The sequence below is a fragment of the Rhinoraja longicauda genome, chromosome 38 (assembly GCF_053455715.1).
Source record: "Rhinoraja longicauda isolate Sanriku21f chromosome 38, sRhiLon1.1, whole genome shotgun sequence".
In the NCBI taxonomy this organism is placed as follows: Eukaryota; Metazoa; Chordata; class Chondrichthyes; order Rajiformes; family Arhynchobatidae; genus Rhinoraja; species Rhinoraja longicauda.
The window spans coordinates 1,303,264-1,321,907 of NC_135990.1; the positions used below are offsets into that span (position 1 = coordinate 1,303,264).

The 18,644-nt window shown below is 42.6% G+C and overlaps 1 protein-coding gene across 1 annotated transcript; it reads right to left on the bottom strand.

Moving 5' to 3' along the window:
- Positions 1 to 3,446: 3,446 nt before the first annotated feature.
- On the bottom strand, positions 3,447 to 17,997 carry nr2e3 (nuclear receptor subfamily 2, group E, member 3). The gene is made up of 8 exons (XM_078429733.1): positions 17,972 to 17,997; positions 15,778 to 15,928; positions 13,083 to 13,186; positions 12,647 to 12,889; positions 10,349 to 10,530; positions 9,202 to 9,442; positions 7,215 to 7,320; positions 3,447 to 3,752 (listed from the first exon to the last, which is right to left on the bottom strand). The coding sequence occupies exons 2-8, from the start codon at positions 15,885 to 15,887 to the stop codon at positions 3,620 to 3,622; spliced, it is 1,119 nt and encodes a 372-aa protein (XP_078285859.1). The 5' UTR covers positions 15,888 to 15,928; positions 17,972 to 17,997; the 3' UTR covers positions 3,447 to 3,619.
- Positions 17,998 to 18,644: the final 647 nt, after the last annotated feature.

Sequence of the window (18,644 nt, forward strand, 5' to 3'; positions counted from 1 at the left end):
GTAAAATTGGATTATTTTCCTCCCTTTTTATCGGCAAAAAATAATCGGTCATGCAGAACTTCCTGTTGTTTCCATTGCTGCTACTGATTCAGATTGCTTGCATTGGGAGATAACAAGACTGAGTGCAACCACTTGACCCGATTTCCCTGACCAGTTCAAGCAGATTATCAAGTTCAATTTACAGTGTGTCTGAGGACCTTGGCGAACCGCCAAAGCCTTGAACAATCATGCGGTCTTCTGTTTAATACCTTGTTTATACAGAGGAAAATAACCTTTAAGTGTTTGCAGAATAAACAACTCTTGTCTGAGTCGATACTCCCAGTGGAGCACTGAGTGCTGTTCTGTTCGGAGTTCCCATCTTGCAGTGAGATAACATACTGATGCCCAAATGTTGTTTTCAATGGATTTTAACAGAACTCAAAACACAATTTTCAGGAATAATTGCAGATTCTAAATGATGTTCTGGCCAATATTTATCCTGCATCAATACCTAATAAAAAAAGGACAATTTGGTCATCGTTCTTTGTGTGCAAATTTCCAACTGCTATGTTACTGCAGTTAATGCACACATATATTTCAATAAATGGTAAGAACTTTGGATGAAATTAGCTGTAGAAATGAGATTTAATGAAAAACACAATTTCAATTACATTAAGTCATGATTATATTTGCGCTTCAGTTGCATTTCTGTGAAGCCATTTAATGTTAAGATCTTCTGAATCATCACTCTTTCATTTATCTCCTGATTACTTTATTTAAGCCTATCATCTCTTCTACATTCTCTTACCTTATCTTCATACCGTCCATCATGTCCCCATGAGAAATGTCTGATTTCAGGTTCATTTAAGGCTGTGGAAAGAAAGGTATGTATGGCTGCTCAATACAACTTACAGATGTTCAAGTCTGAAGCATTGTTCCAGACTTCCACAGCAGCTCAGTTCAGGTGCTTCTCAGCATTGTGAAGGACAAATATACTTGATGTTTAACTAATGCACCTGCGTGAAAGATTGATATGTCCAAAATCCCTGGAGATCTCTAATTTTTCTCTTCACAACTGTTTTTTCCTACCTAAAGGAGGCCTGAGGTGCAATGAAACAAAGTATTGTTTTCAAAATGACACCAATTTATGTTGGGATTTTGCTGATATCAAAGAAAGGGCATAGATTTATTTTTATTCCTTTAAAAAAAAAATTCCAGATGGGAGTTGTCATCTGCTTGGATTGGCATGAAGAAAGAGAAATCATGGAATGCCACTTGTGTCTTCCAAGCAACCTCTGTAAGATTTATTTTTACACAGCTGTGGCCTCTTGGCAATCATTCTAGGGCATGTCTTGATTGTTCAAGAAATCGTTAAATACTGATTTATTTGACTGACTTCCACATCACAACATTGACTGAACTTGGAATCGACAATAGGTGCAGGAGGAGGCCATTCGGCCCTTCGAGCCAGCACCACCATTCAATGTGATCATGGCTGATCATTCTCAATCAGTACCCCGTTCCTGCCTTCTCCCCATACCCCCTGACTCTGCTATCCTTAAGAGCTCTATCTAGCTCTCTTGTGAATGCATTCAGAGAATTGGCCTCAACTGCCTTCTGAGACAGAGAATTCCACAGATTCACAACTCTGACTGAAAAAGTTTTTCCTCATATCATATCATACAGACGGAAACAGGCCTTTTCGGCCCTCCAAGTCCGTGCCGCCCAGCGATCCCCGTACATTAACACTATCCTACACCCACTAGGGACAATTTTTACATTTACCCAGCCAATTAACCTACATACCTGTACGTCTTTGGAGTGTGGGAGGAAACCGAAGATCTCGGAGAAAACCCACGCAGGTCACGGGGAGAACGTACAAACTCCTTACAGTGCAGCACCCGTAGTCAGGATCGAACCTGAGTCTCCGGCGCTGCATTCGCAGTAAAGCAGCAACTCTACCGCTGCGCTACCGTGCCGCCTCATCTCAGTTCTAAATGGCCTACCCCTTATTCTTAAACTGTGGCCCCTTGTTCTGGACTCCCCCAACATTGGGAACATGTTTCCTGCCTCTAATGTGTCCAACCCCTTAATAATCTTATACGTTTCGATAAGATCTCCTCTCATCCTTCTAAATTCCAGTGTATACAAGCCTACAGGAATCAGGCAACAGGTATTCATTCCTTCCCATCATGGAACTCCTCATCTTCCTGTTGTTACCAGCTGTATTGGATAGAGTTTAACATTCAAGTTTAACTTGATTTGCCATGTTATTTTTGCAATATTGACAGTCCCCTATTATTCACATTTTTTTAGCCCCTCGCGAGGAATTCCAATTGAAAAATTCATTTCTTGTTCCAGTTTTCCCAATTCCTTTTCCCATAAGTGGATTTATTTTAGAAACAAGGAGCTGCAGATGCTGGTTTTACACAAAAGTGCTGGAGTAACTCAGCGGGTCAGGCAGATAATGGAGAACATGGATAGGTGACATTTCGGGTTAGAACTCCAGCACTGTGTGTCCTTCTGGATTAAAAAAATATTTTTGTTTTCTGTAATTCATCCACAAAAGTCATGTTAGTTATTGTCATACTCCATATCGTTTCATTACCTGTAGCTATACAGGACAATTCTTACTGAATGCCCAGTTCTTACTGAACCATGGTTAAAAACGTAGCACTTAAAACACACAGCAGGTTTGATAGCTTTGGTAGAGAGAGAAAAACCTCTGGCATTTTACTTAGTTGAATAGAACAAAACACCGTCAAATGAAACACTAACTCTGTTTCAGCTTACACAGATGCTGCCTGACCTGTGGAGTACTTCTGCTATTCCCTTGTTTTATTTCAAACATTTGATACGTAATTTCTTGCTACTCTCTCTCTGCACTATGATAGTTTGTATTTTCCATGCCAGGGTCTATGCCCTTAAACTTTTTGCATCTTTATTTCTAGTGTGAAATCATCTTCTGAAATTTTATGCAGCATCACACTATTTGCATCACTTAATTCTTGTATATTGGCATTGTCTCATTATATTCCCAGCAAATGAAACTTCAACGCGTTATATTTTCCTTTTTCAACCACATTTTCATAGTTTGGGGAAAAATCCACACCAGGCAACTTGGGTAACAGATTCCATCTTTATTCTAATATAGAAATATATTCATAGGTTTAAGTATCATCATGATGTTTGATTTAAATATTGGGGAAGTATACCCTTAAATTCAGTGCATACATGGAGATGTTAAATGGTTAAAGTAACATATTGGAACGATCAGGAAATACACTGTGTCATAGTTGAGATCGAAGATAGGCACAAAATGCTGGAGTAATTCAGCGGGACGAGCAGCATCTCTGGAGAGAAGAAATGGGTGACTTTTCGGGTCGAGACTGAAGAAGGGTCTCGACCCGAAACGTCACCCATTCTTTCTCTCCAGAGATGCCGCCTGTCCCGCTGAGTTACTCCAGCATTTAGTGTCTACGGTTTAAACCAGCATCTGAAGTTCCTTCCTACACGTCATAGTGGAGATTGCAGATACAGAGGGGAGGAAGTTTTTTTTATGTGGGGAGACAGCAAGAGTATGCTAGAAAATTGGATGAAACAATATACAGAGCAATACAAAGATGGCTGCTTCGGAAGTTCAGCTCTTAAACATGTCACAAAGAAGTTTTTCCATGGGAGTGTTTCCGATGGTCCTGTGAAAGAACAAGAGTTCGATTCGTTCTGCCGAGACAAAGCGGAGTGAAGGCAGCAGCAGAAGCAACTTTCCAAATCTGAGGAACAAAAGAGGATAAAAATAAATCCAGGCCACTTACATTCTCCTCCCCACTCCCACCAAATTGAGGGGAACATCTCTTGCAAATATAAATCAAGTGCATTCTGGTATTTTTCTCTTTACACTTCCTGTTGTACTATGTGTATGGCTTGATTGTACCCATGTAGAGAATGATTTAATTTGACTGGAGCACAAACAAACACAGCTTTTCACTCTAGGTACAAATGACAAAAATAAACCAATACCAAATCAATAGACTTGACAAACAACAAAACTAAGTAGAGAGAAGCTGCATTTAAATAATGTCTTAAATAGTGTCCGTCTGTAAATACTCAGAGTACTTTCCATGCAATGAATAATGAGCATGTGGTAGACATTTTAGCAACAAGAACATTGTTATGTTGGTTGATATAGGAACTCCTTGTTTCTCTACATGAAAAATAAATGCCACAGTATCTTAAACCTCAGAAAACTGCTACCAGCCAGGGTTTAATATTTCACTTGCAGGAATGCCTGTTAGATTTATAGTTGAATTTTGCAATACGTCAGTCAAGGTAAACCATGAATACTGAATGCATTTAAGTTATGGTGACTGGTGCATGTACATTCTGAAGGCCACTCAAGAGTTGTGTGATTATCCCAGTAAACATGAGGAACACCTGAATAATTTAGCAATAGGAAATATTTGAGAAGGAATGTAATGCAGTTATTCAGGGTAGCTATCAATATTGAGAGGTTGAGGGGAATATCAAGCAGTAAATCACTTGGATAACTGAGGTTAACTGAAATAACTGAATTAAACTGAATTATTCAGTTAACTGAGATAACTGAAACTACAGGTTCAAACTGAGTTTTGCAAGTTAATACTGTTTGTGGCAATGGCACGCAGTGTAGACTTCTAGATCTTCCCACTGGAAATAGGAAATAAAAAGATATGAAACTTCATTTACCTGAAATATTAAACGGTTTCTCCACATACGCTGCTTTACTCACTGAATATTGTAGGGTTTTATGTGCAAGTTCAGATATTTTGTTTCACCTAGTGAAGGCGCACTTGTGTATGGATGATCCTCAAGTCAAGTCAAGTCAATTTTATTTGTATAGCACATTTAAAAACAACCCACGTTGACCAAAGTGCTGTACATCAGTTCAGGTACTAAGAACGAACATACAGTGGCACACAAACATAACAGTACATACATAAACAATTCACAGCGCCCCCTCAGAGGGGGAGTAGAAGTAGGTTTTGAGCCTGGATTTAAAGGAGTCAAGTCAAGTCAAGTCAATTTTATTTGTATAGCACATTTAAAAACAACCCACGTTGACCAAAGTGCTGCAGTTCTGATGGGGAGTGGGATGTTGTTCCACAGTCTAGGAGCTGCAACCGCAAAAGCGCGGTCACCCCTGATTAGCGCAGTAAATGTATTAGCGTAGTAAATGTCTCCATTCATGTAGATAGAACCAAAAAAATCTAAGTGCACAAAGCACAAAATCTGCAGCACCAAACCATTGTCTCTGATAAAGATCTGTCAACTTAGTTCCATTTCACTGTTCTTCCCAGATTTTTTTTTTTGCTTTTTAAGTAAAGTTATATTTGTTGTTTTGCCAGTTCATATAATTCTTCTTCCCTTCTGGGCTGGTGTTTCCGAAAACCCAACAGTGTGTATAAAACAAAAAACTTCCTGGTGCTTAGTTCCTTTTCTTTCCCCTTAAATCTGTAACCACTGATTACTGCTCTATTATCAACTCTTCCACCAGTGAAATAATTAATTCTATTAGAACCCTGCATATTTCAACATTGTAATTAACTGTGCCCTTGGCCATCTCTGCAATCAGGTGAACAATCCTAGCTTTTCTAATCTCTTTATATCACTGATGTCTTTCATCCTTGGTATAATTCTGGCAAATCCCTCCTGTGCCCTTCCTACAGTTTTGATATCCTTGAGTGTGGCACTGAATTGAATACTTCATTCAACATGAGGCAAAATCAATTGGTTAACCTTCATTATATGTGCAACATTGCAGGCTTCTTTCTGTGATCGTGCAAGGATCAATAATGTTATTCTAAGAATGAACAATTGATCATCATGACAGCCATTTTAAGGGATGGGGTTCTTTGCCATTAATGAAGTTCAAAATGGATGCTGAAAGCAGGGAGGCTTTTAAGCACTGGCCCAAGAATATGTTAAAATAGGAATGAAATTCAAACTGAAGGTTTTTAAGAGCTGAGAGAAACAATGCAATATTTGTCACAGTAAGTGTTGCTGTTTTGCAGGCATTAATTTCTTACATGTTATAGTGTTTTAATATGTTTTAAGAGGATGACTGACTTTCTTCTTGGAAAAGGACAGTGAAAGGTTTGGATAATGGAAATCAATGAAAGTAATTTCTCTTGGTATCTAACAGATTTTGTCAAAGACTTGTTCTGTACAGTTGTGTTTCTAACCATTGTTAAACGTTGGTCGTATGAGCTGATTTGATTATTGTAGAAAATTGGGAATCTTCGTAAATTTAGCCTTAGTAATTTTTCTTTGCATCCCCCCAGGATTTAACATTTCTCATGATTGAAGAAGGATGAGGTTACGATGCCTTAACATTATGGTGAGCATTAATGGAAAGCCTTTCTCCACTTCTGTTTTGTTTCGTAACTAGTGCGTGTGACGTGTGGGGTTGCCAACTGCCCTGTATTAGCCGGGACATCCCGTATTTTGGGCTAAATTAGTTTGTCCCGAAAGGGACCGCCCTTGTCCCGTATCAGTAGGGTTGCCAACTTCCTCACTCCCAAAGATGGGACAAAGGGCGACGTCACTGCGCAGCGCCCCACATGACCTCACCCAGCCAGCGGTCACGTGCTCCTGCTCCACCAATGGCGGCCGCCCGGCCCAGGAGGTAGCCATTGGTGGAGTGGGAGCACGTGGCCACTGACTGGGTGAGGTCATGTGGGGCGCTGGGAGGTGCCGTCACCTTGTCCTGTATTTGGGAGTGAGGAAGTTCAACAGTTCAACAGAGCTTTATTTGTCATTCGGTACCAAGGTACCGAACGAAATTACATAGCAGTCATACACAAAAAAGAACACAAGACACATGACCCCAACATAAACGTCCATCACAGTGACTCCAAACACCCCCTCACTGTGATGGAGGCAACAAAACTTCCACTCTCTTCCCCACGCCCACGGACAGACAGCTCGTCCCCGACCGACCCGCACAGTCCCCGCAAGGCGATGGAAGGCCCCGCGACCGAGCCGTGCGCAGCTAGTCCAGCGGCCGAGCCGCACCGGGCGATGGAAGGCCCCGCGGCCGAGCCGCACCCCGCGCCGTGAGGAAGAGACCTTTGGCAACCCTAGTGACGTGTAACATTTATATCTGAAGGTGACGTAGCTTGGTACTAGAAAATGTTCTGCAAGAAACGGTTGTGGTTAATCAACAGTGTGTTTCTCTGAGATCCACCTCTCCTTACCTGACTGGCTGAATTGGGTAGTGTGTCCTACTGTGCTGACCCAACATGACTTGCGACTGATCCTGCAGATTCTCAACCTGCTCAGGGTCCTTTAGTCCTCGTGTTTCTGAAGGAGATCTCAGATTTAGTCATTGTTTATTTCACTGCTGAAGCAACATTACGATTCCATTGAAAATACATAAACGTCTCCCATCCCCTTTAAGGCACAGTTGGTCACAGTGATTTGTGCATGCAGGGAACATTTCTTAATCTCTTTTTCTCACTGAATTATCTGGTGCAGGCTGAGACATAGGTCGTGGAGTGATGCATTTAATTTTGGCATAGGAAGAGGAAAAACTTCCCAGTTTAAAACTGACATCTCCTGCAGATGCATTTGACAACAACAGGTTAGGATTTACTTGGGACCTGCTCACTGTCTTGGATCAGATGTTACAAATAGGTCAGGTAGCTATTGAACTGCATATTTGAATGAGTTAGCACTTTCAGGAAAGAGTGAGAGGGAGTTGATGAAGAATGTTAAGAAAGACAGTGGTCCATTACATGGTTATATCGATTTAATAGTGCCAGTCTCCAGCTGTGACACAAACCTTGCAAAAGGCATCTGTGTACCAAGGGAATGAGCAAAAGTTTGGAATAAATACAGTCCATCATAAAAGAACTGGACACAAAGTACTGGAGTAACTCAGTGGGTCAGGCAGCATCTCTGGAGAACATGGATATGTGATGATTCAGATCGAGACCCTTCTTCAGACTGCTGTCCATGTTCTCCAGAGATGCTGTCTGGTCCACTGAGTTACTCCAGCCCTTTGTGTCATTTTTTGTAAACCAGCATCTGCAGTTTCTTGTGACTCCATGAAAGAACTGGAACTTATTTCCCAACAAGGATAGAGGTTTAGAAGGATGAGAGAGGATCTTATCGAAACGTATAAGATTATTAAGGGGTTGGACACGTTAGAGGCAGGAAACATGTTCCCAGTGTTGGGGGAGTCCAGAACAAGGGGCCACGGTTTAAGAATAAGGGGTAGGCCATTTAGAACTAAGATGAGGAAAAAAAATGTCAGTCAGAGAGTTGTGAATCTGTGGAATTCTCTGCCTCAGAAGGCAGTGGAGACCAATTCTCTGAATGCATTCAAGAGAGAGCTAGATAGAGCTCTTAAGGATAGCGGAGTCAGGGGGTATGGGGAGAAGGCAGGAACGGGGTACTGATTGAGAATGATCAGCCATGATCACATTGAATGGCGGTGCTGGCTCGAAGGGCCGAATGGCCTCCTCCTGCACCTATTGTCTATTGTCTATTGCCTAATGGAAACAATGAAACTAATTGATGCGTTATCTCAGAAATATAATCCAGAATGTTGTGAATCTCCAAATTTCTTCCTTCAAAACTGCGCAATAATTAAAAACCTAAAAAAGCTACCATCGAATTGAGTTATCATAGGTCTATGCCAAGTTAGTGTGTTTTATTATCTTTCTTGAGTTCTATTTACTACAAGTCAAGTCAATGGATATTTTTTAAGGCAGAGATTGATAGATTCTTGATTAGCATAGGAATTAGGGATTATGGGGAGAAGGTAGGAGAATGGGGTTGAGAGAGAAAGATAGATCAGTCATGATTGAATGGCGGAGTGGACTTGATGGGCTGAATGGCCTAATTCTGCTCCAAGAACCTATGAAGAGTCTCTGTCCCTCAGTCATTCATGAATTTTCCCTGGTGATATACTCAGCCGAGACACCTGTCCTTTAATTCTTCAGGTACAGCACTTTGCATTACAACTGAGCGAGGGGTAGTTGAATTAACCTGACATATTACCCAAGGGAGAATGCAACTGGAGTAGGAAACTACTGCAGATGCTGGTTTAAATCGAGGGTAGACACAAAATGCTGCAGTAACTCAGCGGGTCAGGCAGCATCTCTGGAGAGAAGGAATGGGTGACGTTTTGGGTCGAGACCCTCCTTCAGACGAAGAATTCAGGGGAATGCAACTCACCTGGTTTAAACAGCACCACAGCCTTCAGGCAGGCAAACTCTGTTGGGTCCACCACAAGTGCCTTGAAGCGGCTTATGGCCTCCTGCAGAATGCGGACATCTGCCATGGTGGAGCTGCTCTTTCCTTGAGGGCTGTGTGGGAGTTCGGGTAAAGATAACAAAGGGCAGCCATCCAGGGGCATGGACCACTGGATGGCACAGAGCAGGAAGAGTTCATTCCAGGCTTCCTCCAACAAGATCACCTGCAAAATAAAATGTCTTCAAATGATGGTGTGGAACAACCAAAAGATTATCCACCATACACCTCCGTGGTCAGAGAAGCTCCCACCTTGTGCTTCTCGGCTCTTGCTTGTCAGAAGCACTCAGGCTGAGTGCAGCTCAGGAGATTTGGCAGCCAAGCAGCCGGTTAGATTACCACTTCTTTAATCACCCCAACTTTAATTCGTGCCACCGTAGTACAGGTATGGTGGCTGTAGTGAAGGGTGGCATGGAACATCTTAAACGTGCTGCATTTAATCACCTCGGTTATCCTGAACTATAACCCGAGAAGAACAAGGGCAACAGATTGCCCTCCAACACCATCCTGGATTGGAAATATACAGTACAGACTCGATTGGCTGAATGGCCTATTTCTGCTCCTGCATCTATGTCAAGATATCACTGGTCATCTGCTATGAAATCCTAGAGCACACTAGCCAATCACTGTGATTTGCCTTCACCAAGACAGCAGCAGTTTAAGTTGATCCACGCCACCCTTTCAAAGACAAGTAAGGGATGGGCAATAAACGCTGGCCTTCCCAATAACACCCAAATCATGCAAAATGAATGAAAAAGAGTGTTCCATCACCAATCAAGCCCCCATTATGATGTCCTGAATATGCACCCTTACAAATGTTATTAATATAAACCATTTAGGTATTATTTGCCCAATACCAAATCACCGACATTTTACAGACATGGAACATGATATGCTGGAGTAATGCAGAAGGTCAGGTGAAGTTTCAGATGAAGAAGGGTCCCAACCCGAAATGTGACCAAACCATGTCCTCCAGAGATGCTGCCTGACCCGGTGAACAACTCCAGCATGTTGTGTTCTACACAAGATTCCAGCATCTGCAGTTCTGCGTGTCTCCAGTTTATAGACATACCTGGTCTCGGAAGGGTAGGTTGGAGAACACTGGGAGATTCTTGGCCCATTTAACTGCCATGAAGAGCAACCTGGCTGAAGCTTCGTACACACTTTCGGGGCTGCTGGCCGGGTAGGTGGACATCTGGTACTCAGTGGGTGTCCTCTCGGGCTCATTGCTCATCACGTCAATGTTCTCATCCACTGCAAGCCCAACATACAACAGTGAAATGTAAACCAATTCCCTCTTCGCTGCAGTCTTTTCCTTTCACATTGCTAATAAGGTACAGAAGCTTGAAAGTGCAGACCAGATTCTGGAAAGGCTTTCTCCTCTGTTATCAGTCTTTTGTATGGTCCTTCCATAGGCCAGGGTACTGTCCAATTCACTTCTTCCCCATTGTAGGCATTGACCTTTATCTCTGAAACTGTTGTGCTACAATGCTGAGAACTATATTCTGCACTCTGTATCGTTTCCTTCCCTCTGCCTATTGTACTTGAGTTTGGCTTGATTGTTTGTGTGTAGTATAATTTCATTTGATTAGCTAGCATGTAAAACAAAGCTGCACAATAATAAACCTAGATCAACAGAATGATTTGAGTCTGAAGAAGGGTCTCGACCCGAAACGTCACCCATTCCTTCTCTCCAGAGATGCTGCCTGTCCCGCTGAGTTACTCCAGCATTTTGTGTCTATCTTCGGTTTAAACCGGCATCTGCAGTTCTTGCCTTCTGTGGCAGCATCATGGGATCTTTTATGCTATCCCATACAATGAAGGCATGGAAAATATGCTTTCATATCCTTACATATCTGACTCCCGATCCATATGGAATCCATGAATCTCACCCATGGATGCTGAGTTGGATTAGCCCAAGTGCTAGATAATGGTTAAAGGTTCTTACTCCTGATCTTTCCTGTAAAGTGTGAGTGTGTGTGTGTGTACGTGTGTCTGTACACGTACGCATACAGCATTTAGCCCACTTTCCTTTGTGAGTGGTATTATCAACCCCTCTGTGATAATACCAATTTCAGCATGTCTTGAGGCCAAAGGAAGATCAGAGGCAGTAAAAAGGAAGGAAGGACACAAAATGCTGGAGTAACTCAGCGGGACAGGCAGCATCTCTGGAGAGAAGGAATGGGTGACGTGTCTGGTCGAGACCCTTCTTCAGACCCGACCCGAAACGTCACCCATTCCTTCTCTCCAGAGATGCTGCCTGTCCCGCTGAGTTACTCCAGCATTTTGTATCTACCTTCGATTTAAACCAGCATCTGCAGTTTTTTCCTACACAAAAAGGAAGGAAAAGTACATTTCCATCTTAAATGTATTTTGTGAATTGACAACAGACCTAATTTCTTATGAAAATAAAATCTTCCAGATACTTAAAAGAGTATGCATCATCTGTGAACAGAGAAATAGTTAATGGTTCAGCTTGGTGGATTTTCATCAAAACTGGATTACATTTTTCTGCATTGCCTACACTTAATGTTTTAATCCTCTACAATAAATAAGCAAGTGTTCAGATGACTGGTGAATGTTCACAGTTCTTTATTCCCCTGGGTGGAAGATGCAAAAACCTAAGGGCATAGGCTTAAAGTGGGAGAGGAGAGACTCGAAAGTGACCACTGGGCACGTTTTTCACACAGATTGTAATATGTAACTGGAACGTGGAAGCTAAAGAAGTGGGCACAATTATGGCTTTTAAAGGACATTTGGACAGATATATGGACAGGACAGGTTCACAGGGCGATGGTCCAAATGTAGGCAAATAGGACTAGCCCAATATGTCAACCTGATGAGCATGGACAAGGTCTAAAGAAGGGTCTCGACCCGAAACGTCACCCATTCCTTCTCTCCCGAGATGCTGCCTGACCTGCTGAGTTACTCCAGCATTTTGTGAATAAAAACCTGTTTCCATGCTGTCCAGCTCCGTGACTCTATGAAACGTACAGAATAGTGAAAGGCCTGGATAGAGTGGATGTGGAGAGGATGTTTCCACTAGTGGGAGAGTCTAGGACCAGAGGTCACAGCCTCAGAATTAAAGGACGATCTTTTAGGAAGGAATGAGAAGGAATTTCTTTAGTCAGAGGGTGGTGAATCTGTGGAATTCTTTGCCACAGAAGGCTGTGGAGTCCAAGTCAGTGGATATATTTAAGGCAGAGATAGATAGATTATTGATTAGTACGGGTGTCAGAGGTTATGGGGAGAAGGCAGGAGAATGGGGATAGGAGGGAGAGATAGATCAGCCATGATTGAATGGTGGAGTAGATTTGATGGGCCAATTGGCTCCTATCATATATGACTTGATTAAGATGGAGCAACTGACCATCCTCTGGCTCTAGCTTGGCGCAGGTCTCCGCAGTCATCAGGCTCGCCATGAACCTGTGGTTGTTTTGTGGGCTGGTGGACCTTTGGCTGGCGCTGGTGTTGGAGCAGATGGGCCTCTGGGTGCTAGCAGACGACGAGGTTGTCTCTCTGGTTGTGGCAATGTGCTCCTTGTCAGGGTCAAGCTCGGCCGTGTCCACCCGTACCTGCGCAGTGCTTCTGGGCTGCCGCTCGTTCTGTACAGCTGGGGATGGTGAAAGCACAAAGACGGAGACCAAGAGTGAAGACGAAAAGCAGCGGAACATGAGGGAAGATGAAGCATAATACATTAAGCACAAAGAGTTTCCACAGTTACAGCTGCAAACCCAGAAACCTCAAGCCATGATGTTTTGTACCTGCTCACGTAAACTAGCCCAGTGACATTGACATCCACTCACCGTCTTTGTTCATGCCAGCCTGTAAACACTTCTTGAGTCTGCAAGCTTGACACTGATTCCGATGGGCTTTATCCACGGGACACATCCCCGAACCAGCCTGGCATCTGAAAACAGGAATCAACAACAGTCTCTGAGACTCTGCGACACCAAATGCTGAAGAACGCTGTCTTGGTGACATTCGGGGGGCAATGAACTTCCCAAGGACGTTAGATTGCACGAGGAATCTTATGTCGAGAGGGACTCCTATAACCATATAACATATAACAACTACAGCATGGAAACAGGCCTGTCCGGCCCTACCAGTCCACGCCGACCATTCTCCCTGACCTAGTCTCATCTACCTGCACTCAGACCATAACCCTCTAATCCCCTCCTATCCATATACCTATCCAATTTACTCTTAAATAATAAAATCGAGCCAGCCTCCACCACTTCCACCGGAAGCTCATTCCATACAGCCACCACCCTCTGAGTAAAGAAGTTCCCCCTCATGTTACCCCTAAACCTTTGTCCCTCAATTCTGAAGCTATGTCCCCTTGTTGGAATCTTCCCCACTCTCAAAGGGAAAAGCCTCCCCACGTCAACTCTGTCCGTCCCTCTCAAAAATTTAAAAACCTCTATCAAGTCCCCCCTCAACCTTCTACGCTCCAAAGAATAAAGACCCAACCTGTTCAATCTCTCTCTGTAGCCTAAGTGCTGAAACCCAGGCAACATTCTAGTAAATCTCCTCTGTACCCTATTCCTATGTCTTCTGATGCAGAAAGTGGGGAAGAATGGAACAGTAGTCTAGTTTATTGTACCCGATTATCGCCCAATTACCCGAGTACCAGGTTATCAGCTGAAATCATGACAATATGTTCCATCTAAATCATTTTATTGCCATTGAGCAATATTAGCTTCGCTGGAGTATTCCTGTCTTCGAGTCAGGAGGTTAAATATTTAAACGTCACGGTTAATTTGAAGTGTAATTTTTTTCTTTAGTACAGAGGTTGCCAGGGGTGCAGTCATGTAAATTAAACATTAAGCTCCTCGTTATAGTGCATATAAAGACTCAAGGTGAAGAGCAGGAGATTTTACTAATCTCCTGATCGCCGGTTGTCCGTCAGTCTTCACCATTAGAACGACTTTGGGTTTTTTCGTGAACCCTTGCTCTGCGCAAATTAGTGACTCTTAAAACACTAGCACCATGATTTTAAAATCTAATATGTAGGATGTCCTGAAGAATGGACAATGTTCTATCAATACATGTGTGCTCTTTTCCAGAGCATTTGCACCTTATTCATTAACCTACCCCTTAAATTTTGTCTGAAGAAGGTTCTCAACCCAAAATATCATCAATTGATTCCCTTCACAGATGCTGCCTGACCTGCTGAGTTCCTCCAGCACTTTGTGTTTTGCTCAAGATTCCAGCATCTGCAATTCGTTTGGTCTCCTCTAATTTTCGTCCCTCCATTCCTACCATCGGCTTGGATACTGATTCCAGAATTGCTAACACTTCTGATTTAGTTGATTGTTAATGCTCTTGCGGTATTATTAAACAAGCAATCCTTTAATCACTTGAATCTCGAGCCTAGGTTCTCTCCCTTCACATGCTTCTCCACCCCACCCCTTCTCATAACTTATCTTTATGCAGTAATTTCAATGTTTAAAAATGAACAATATCAACAGAAGAAGAAGACACAAACACTTGGCAGCGTCAGTCTCTGACATCCATGCAAACAGTCTGTAAGCAAGTCCTGGGTATTTTTTTCCAATCAGGACATCCCCTCTGAACCCTTCCATGCTTCTCCTCTCTTAATGGTTTTATTGTTCATATTGCCAGCAGTTTCCATCTGGAGCTTCGAACCATGTCTGATATGAACCGCAAGGAATAGTCCAGTGGAATTTGGTGAAATTCACCTGTGGCTGGGAAGGAGCCAATGGAAGTAATAACTTAGGGTCCTGATTAATTCTGTACATCTCATTATAACAAATATGAACTCATCCATCCCACAGTATTGAATGCATAAGGATCCCATTCACGTCCCAATATGTGGCATTTCAGTTCCAGATTTACATCGCCTGACATTGGTTTATGTTCAGGAAAGAACTGCAGATGCTGCTTAAAATTGAAGATAGACGCAAAATGCTGGAGTAACTCATCGGGACAGGCAGCGTCGCTGGAGAGAAGCAATGGTAGATGTTTCGGGTCGAGACCTTTCTCCATCAGTCTGAAGAAGGGTCGCGACCTGAAACGTCACCCATTCCATCTCTCCAGAGATGCTGCCTGTCCCGCTGAGTTACTCCACCATTTTGTGTCTATTGAGTTATGTTTTCTGTTCCAGACAACTGAATGTTGCCCAAGTTCAAATACACAGTGCTGGGTATGCCCTCACTCATCACTTCATTTTACTTGTGTAGGAAGGAACGGCAGATGCTGGTTTATGCCGAGGATACACACAAAATGCCAGAGTAACTCAGGGGGACAGGCAGCATCGCTGGAGAGAAGCAATGGTAAATGTTTCGGGTTGAGACGTCACCCATTCCTTCTCTCCAGAGATGCTGCCTGTCCCGCTGAGTTACTCCAGCATTTTGTGTCTATCTACTTTATTTTACTTTTTACATAATGAATCATTGATTAACAATTTCAAAGCCTTGACAAGTTAGTTTAAAGAGTTAACACAGTAGGTAACCACAAATGGTAAATGCACTTTACCTGTAGATGAGCTTCCGTCTCACGCTCCTCTTGAAGAACCCACTGCAACCGTTGCAAGCGTAGATACCATAGTGCTTCCCACTGCTTGTGTCTCCACACACCTTGCACATGAGCGCAGGGCTGAGAGACTTCCCTGGACTTGGACTCTTTACTATAGCAAGCACATAAGGAAAAATACCTCAGTACTGACCCTGACCATACTAGTAGGGCAAAGGAGTCCAATCAGTCCCACAATAAAGACATTGACTTGATTAATCTCTGACTGAGATCACGTCTGCACCAAGAGTATACACTGGAATTTAGAAGGATGAGAGGAGATCTTATCGAAACGTATAAGATTATTAAGGGGTTGGACACGTTAGAGGCAGGAAACATGTTCCCAATGTTGGGGGAGTCCAGAACAAGGGGCCACAGTTTAAGAATAAGGGGTAGGCCATTTAGAACTGAGATGAGGAAAAACTTTTTCAGTCAGAGAGTTGTGAATCTGTGGAATTCTCTGCCTCAGAAGGCAGTGGAGGCCAATTCTCTGAATGCATTCAAGAGAGAGCTGGATAGAGCTCTTAAGGATAGCGGAGTCAGGGGGTATGGGGAGAAGGCAGGAACGGGGTACTGATTGAGAATGATCAGCCATGATCACATTGAATGGCGGTGCTGGCTTGAAGGGCCGAATGGCCTCCTCCTGCACCTATTGTCTATAGGCTTCATTCCTATCTCAGATTTGGACTTACCTTAACAGATAATTAAATATAAATAACACAAGATCAAAAATATTGATCGCACTTAATACGAAAGAAGAAATGTCAGCGTTTTGAACAACAACAAAACAGTGATAAACATGTGATTCTCTCTGAGTTTCAAAGGTAGTTCCTCCTGTGACCCAAAAAAATTAAGAATTTAGCCTGAACACTGAGATAACAGCTGATGGGCATCTTGGAGTCTTTTCAGTATCATTACACTGGGACTTCTTGCTGCAGCGAGATTTATTCATTGGAGCCATCTCATCTCAGCATGTAGTTGCACGCTGTCAACATTCATATTTATACCATGAATCCATAAATAGATCCATGATAATCAATAGAGGAACACTCTAATTGTAGGCTCATACTATAAATAAGTATAATTAAGAGCAGTATTCTGTTTGATCTGAAATTTCAATAATCTTTGTTTTATATATAATTTATGCTTAATATTATTTTCCAATGCATTCTGGATGCAATTAGCTCCCAAAGATTTATTACATAAAGGTTTTTTAGATTGAAGGCCCACAGTACATTTACACTTAATTAATCTTTGGATGCTTCTCTGCTTCAAGAATATGCTGAAATATTCATACTTGTTTGCAGTACCTTTACCAACGTGTCTGTTTCTCCCCCTAATTACTTATATTTGAGCCCTGACAACATTTTACCTGACAAAATTGCATTTCAAGTACTGGAACATTATCACCAAATTCAGTGAATCTTTGTTTCAGCCCCTCTGTCTCCAGGTGTATGTCTATCTGTCTGTCTCTTTTCCCTTCCAATAACACATTTTTCTTAGACTATCAGTCTTTTACCGCCATTTTCTCAGATTTTTTACTGTTTTTGCCTTCCGTCGTTATCCTTGCTTCTGGCTGGCTCTCATTTTAATTCCACTGGCTTTCTATCTACTTGCCAGTCGTCTTCCATTTGTATGGCTATCCTTGTTAGCCATCCCTCCTACCTGCTAATAGGTTTTCTCGTTCTCTCTGTCCTCATTTCTGTTAACCTCTAAAATTTGCTCTCTCCTTCATTGCTCATCCCAAATCCTGGACTTCCCACGTGTCACTTCAATTTCCTGTTTCATGTAGCTTCTTGTGTTTTATGACTGTTGGCAGACTAATTTCCCCTCCAGGGACAAATAAAGTTCTTATTCACAAAATGCTGGAGTAACTCAGCAGGTCAGGCAGCATCTCGGGAGAGAAGGAATGGGTGACGTTTCGGGTCGATACCCTTCTTCTGAAGAAGAAGGGTCTCGACCCGAAACGTCACCCATTCCTTCTCTCCCGAGATGCTGCCTGACCTGCTGAGTTACTCCAGCATTTTGTGAATAAATACCTTCAATTTGTACCAGCATCTGCAGTTATCTTCTTATACAAATAAAGTTCTATTGTATCGTATCGTTTCATCCTTTCATTCCCTCAGGCAAATACTCATTCATTCTGTCTTTTACGTACCTGTCTGGCTGTCCTCCAACTCTGGGCTGACTGCAAACTCTCTTGGAGAGCTGCTCATTCTACACCTCAGAGGAAGATCTGACCTCTGAGCACACAACTTCTATCAAAGTGAGCTGGGAGCAGTCGATCAGTTGAAGCAGGATTCCCCAGTGGGGGGGGGTTATCTAATCTTAAGAGATAAATGGAAAATCCAACTTTAGAAAAAGGCAGAATCCAGAATTTAATGAGGGAATGTTGCGTGTGTCCGATCCTGCCTCACTCCTCTGAGTTATCGCTGGAAGCCTTAAACTGTTGTTGCCTGGAGTCTGAGGAGTCGATGTATGGATGAGCCTTGCTGCTTTCCCTGTCCTGCTCAAACCCACACAGCAGATTAGCCTCTTACACTAACGAGATGCCTATTTGTCAGTCTCTTAATCTTTACCGTCCATTGGAAAGATGCATCAATCAGTCAGTCAGCAGACAAAGAATGTAAATGCTAAAACCTCCTCTGCCTCAGATGGATAAGTTTCAACTCAGTGTTAGTCCTACCTGCCTTACCTTTGAATACTGCACTGTATAAAAACATGCATAGAAATGCTTATTATATCTCAATGCATCTTTTTTTCTATAGACTGAGAACTAGATTATACAGTACGTGTCAGTTCTGAAGAGGTGAATTATAATGTTTGCTAGC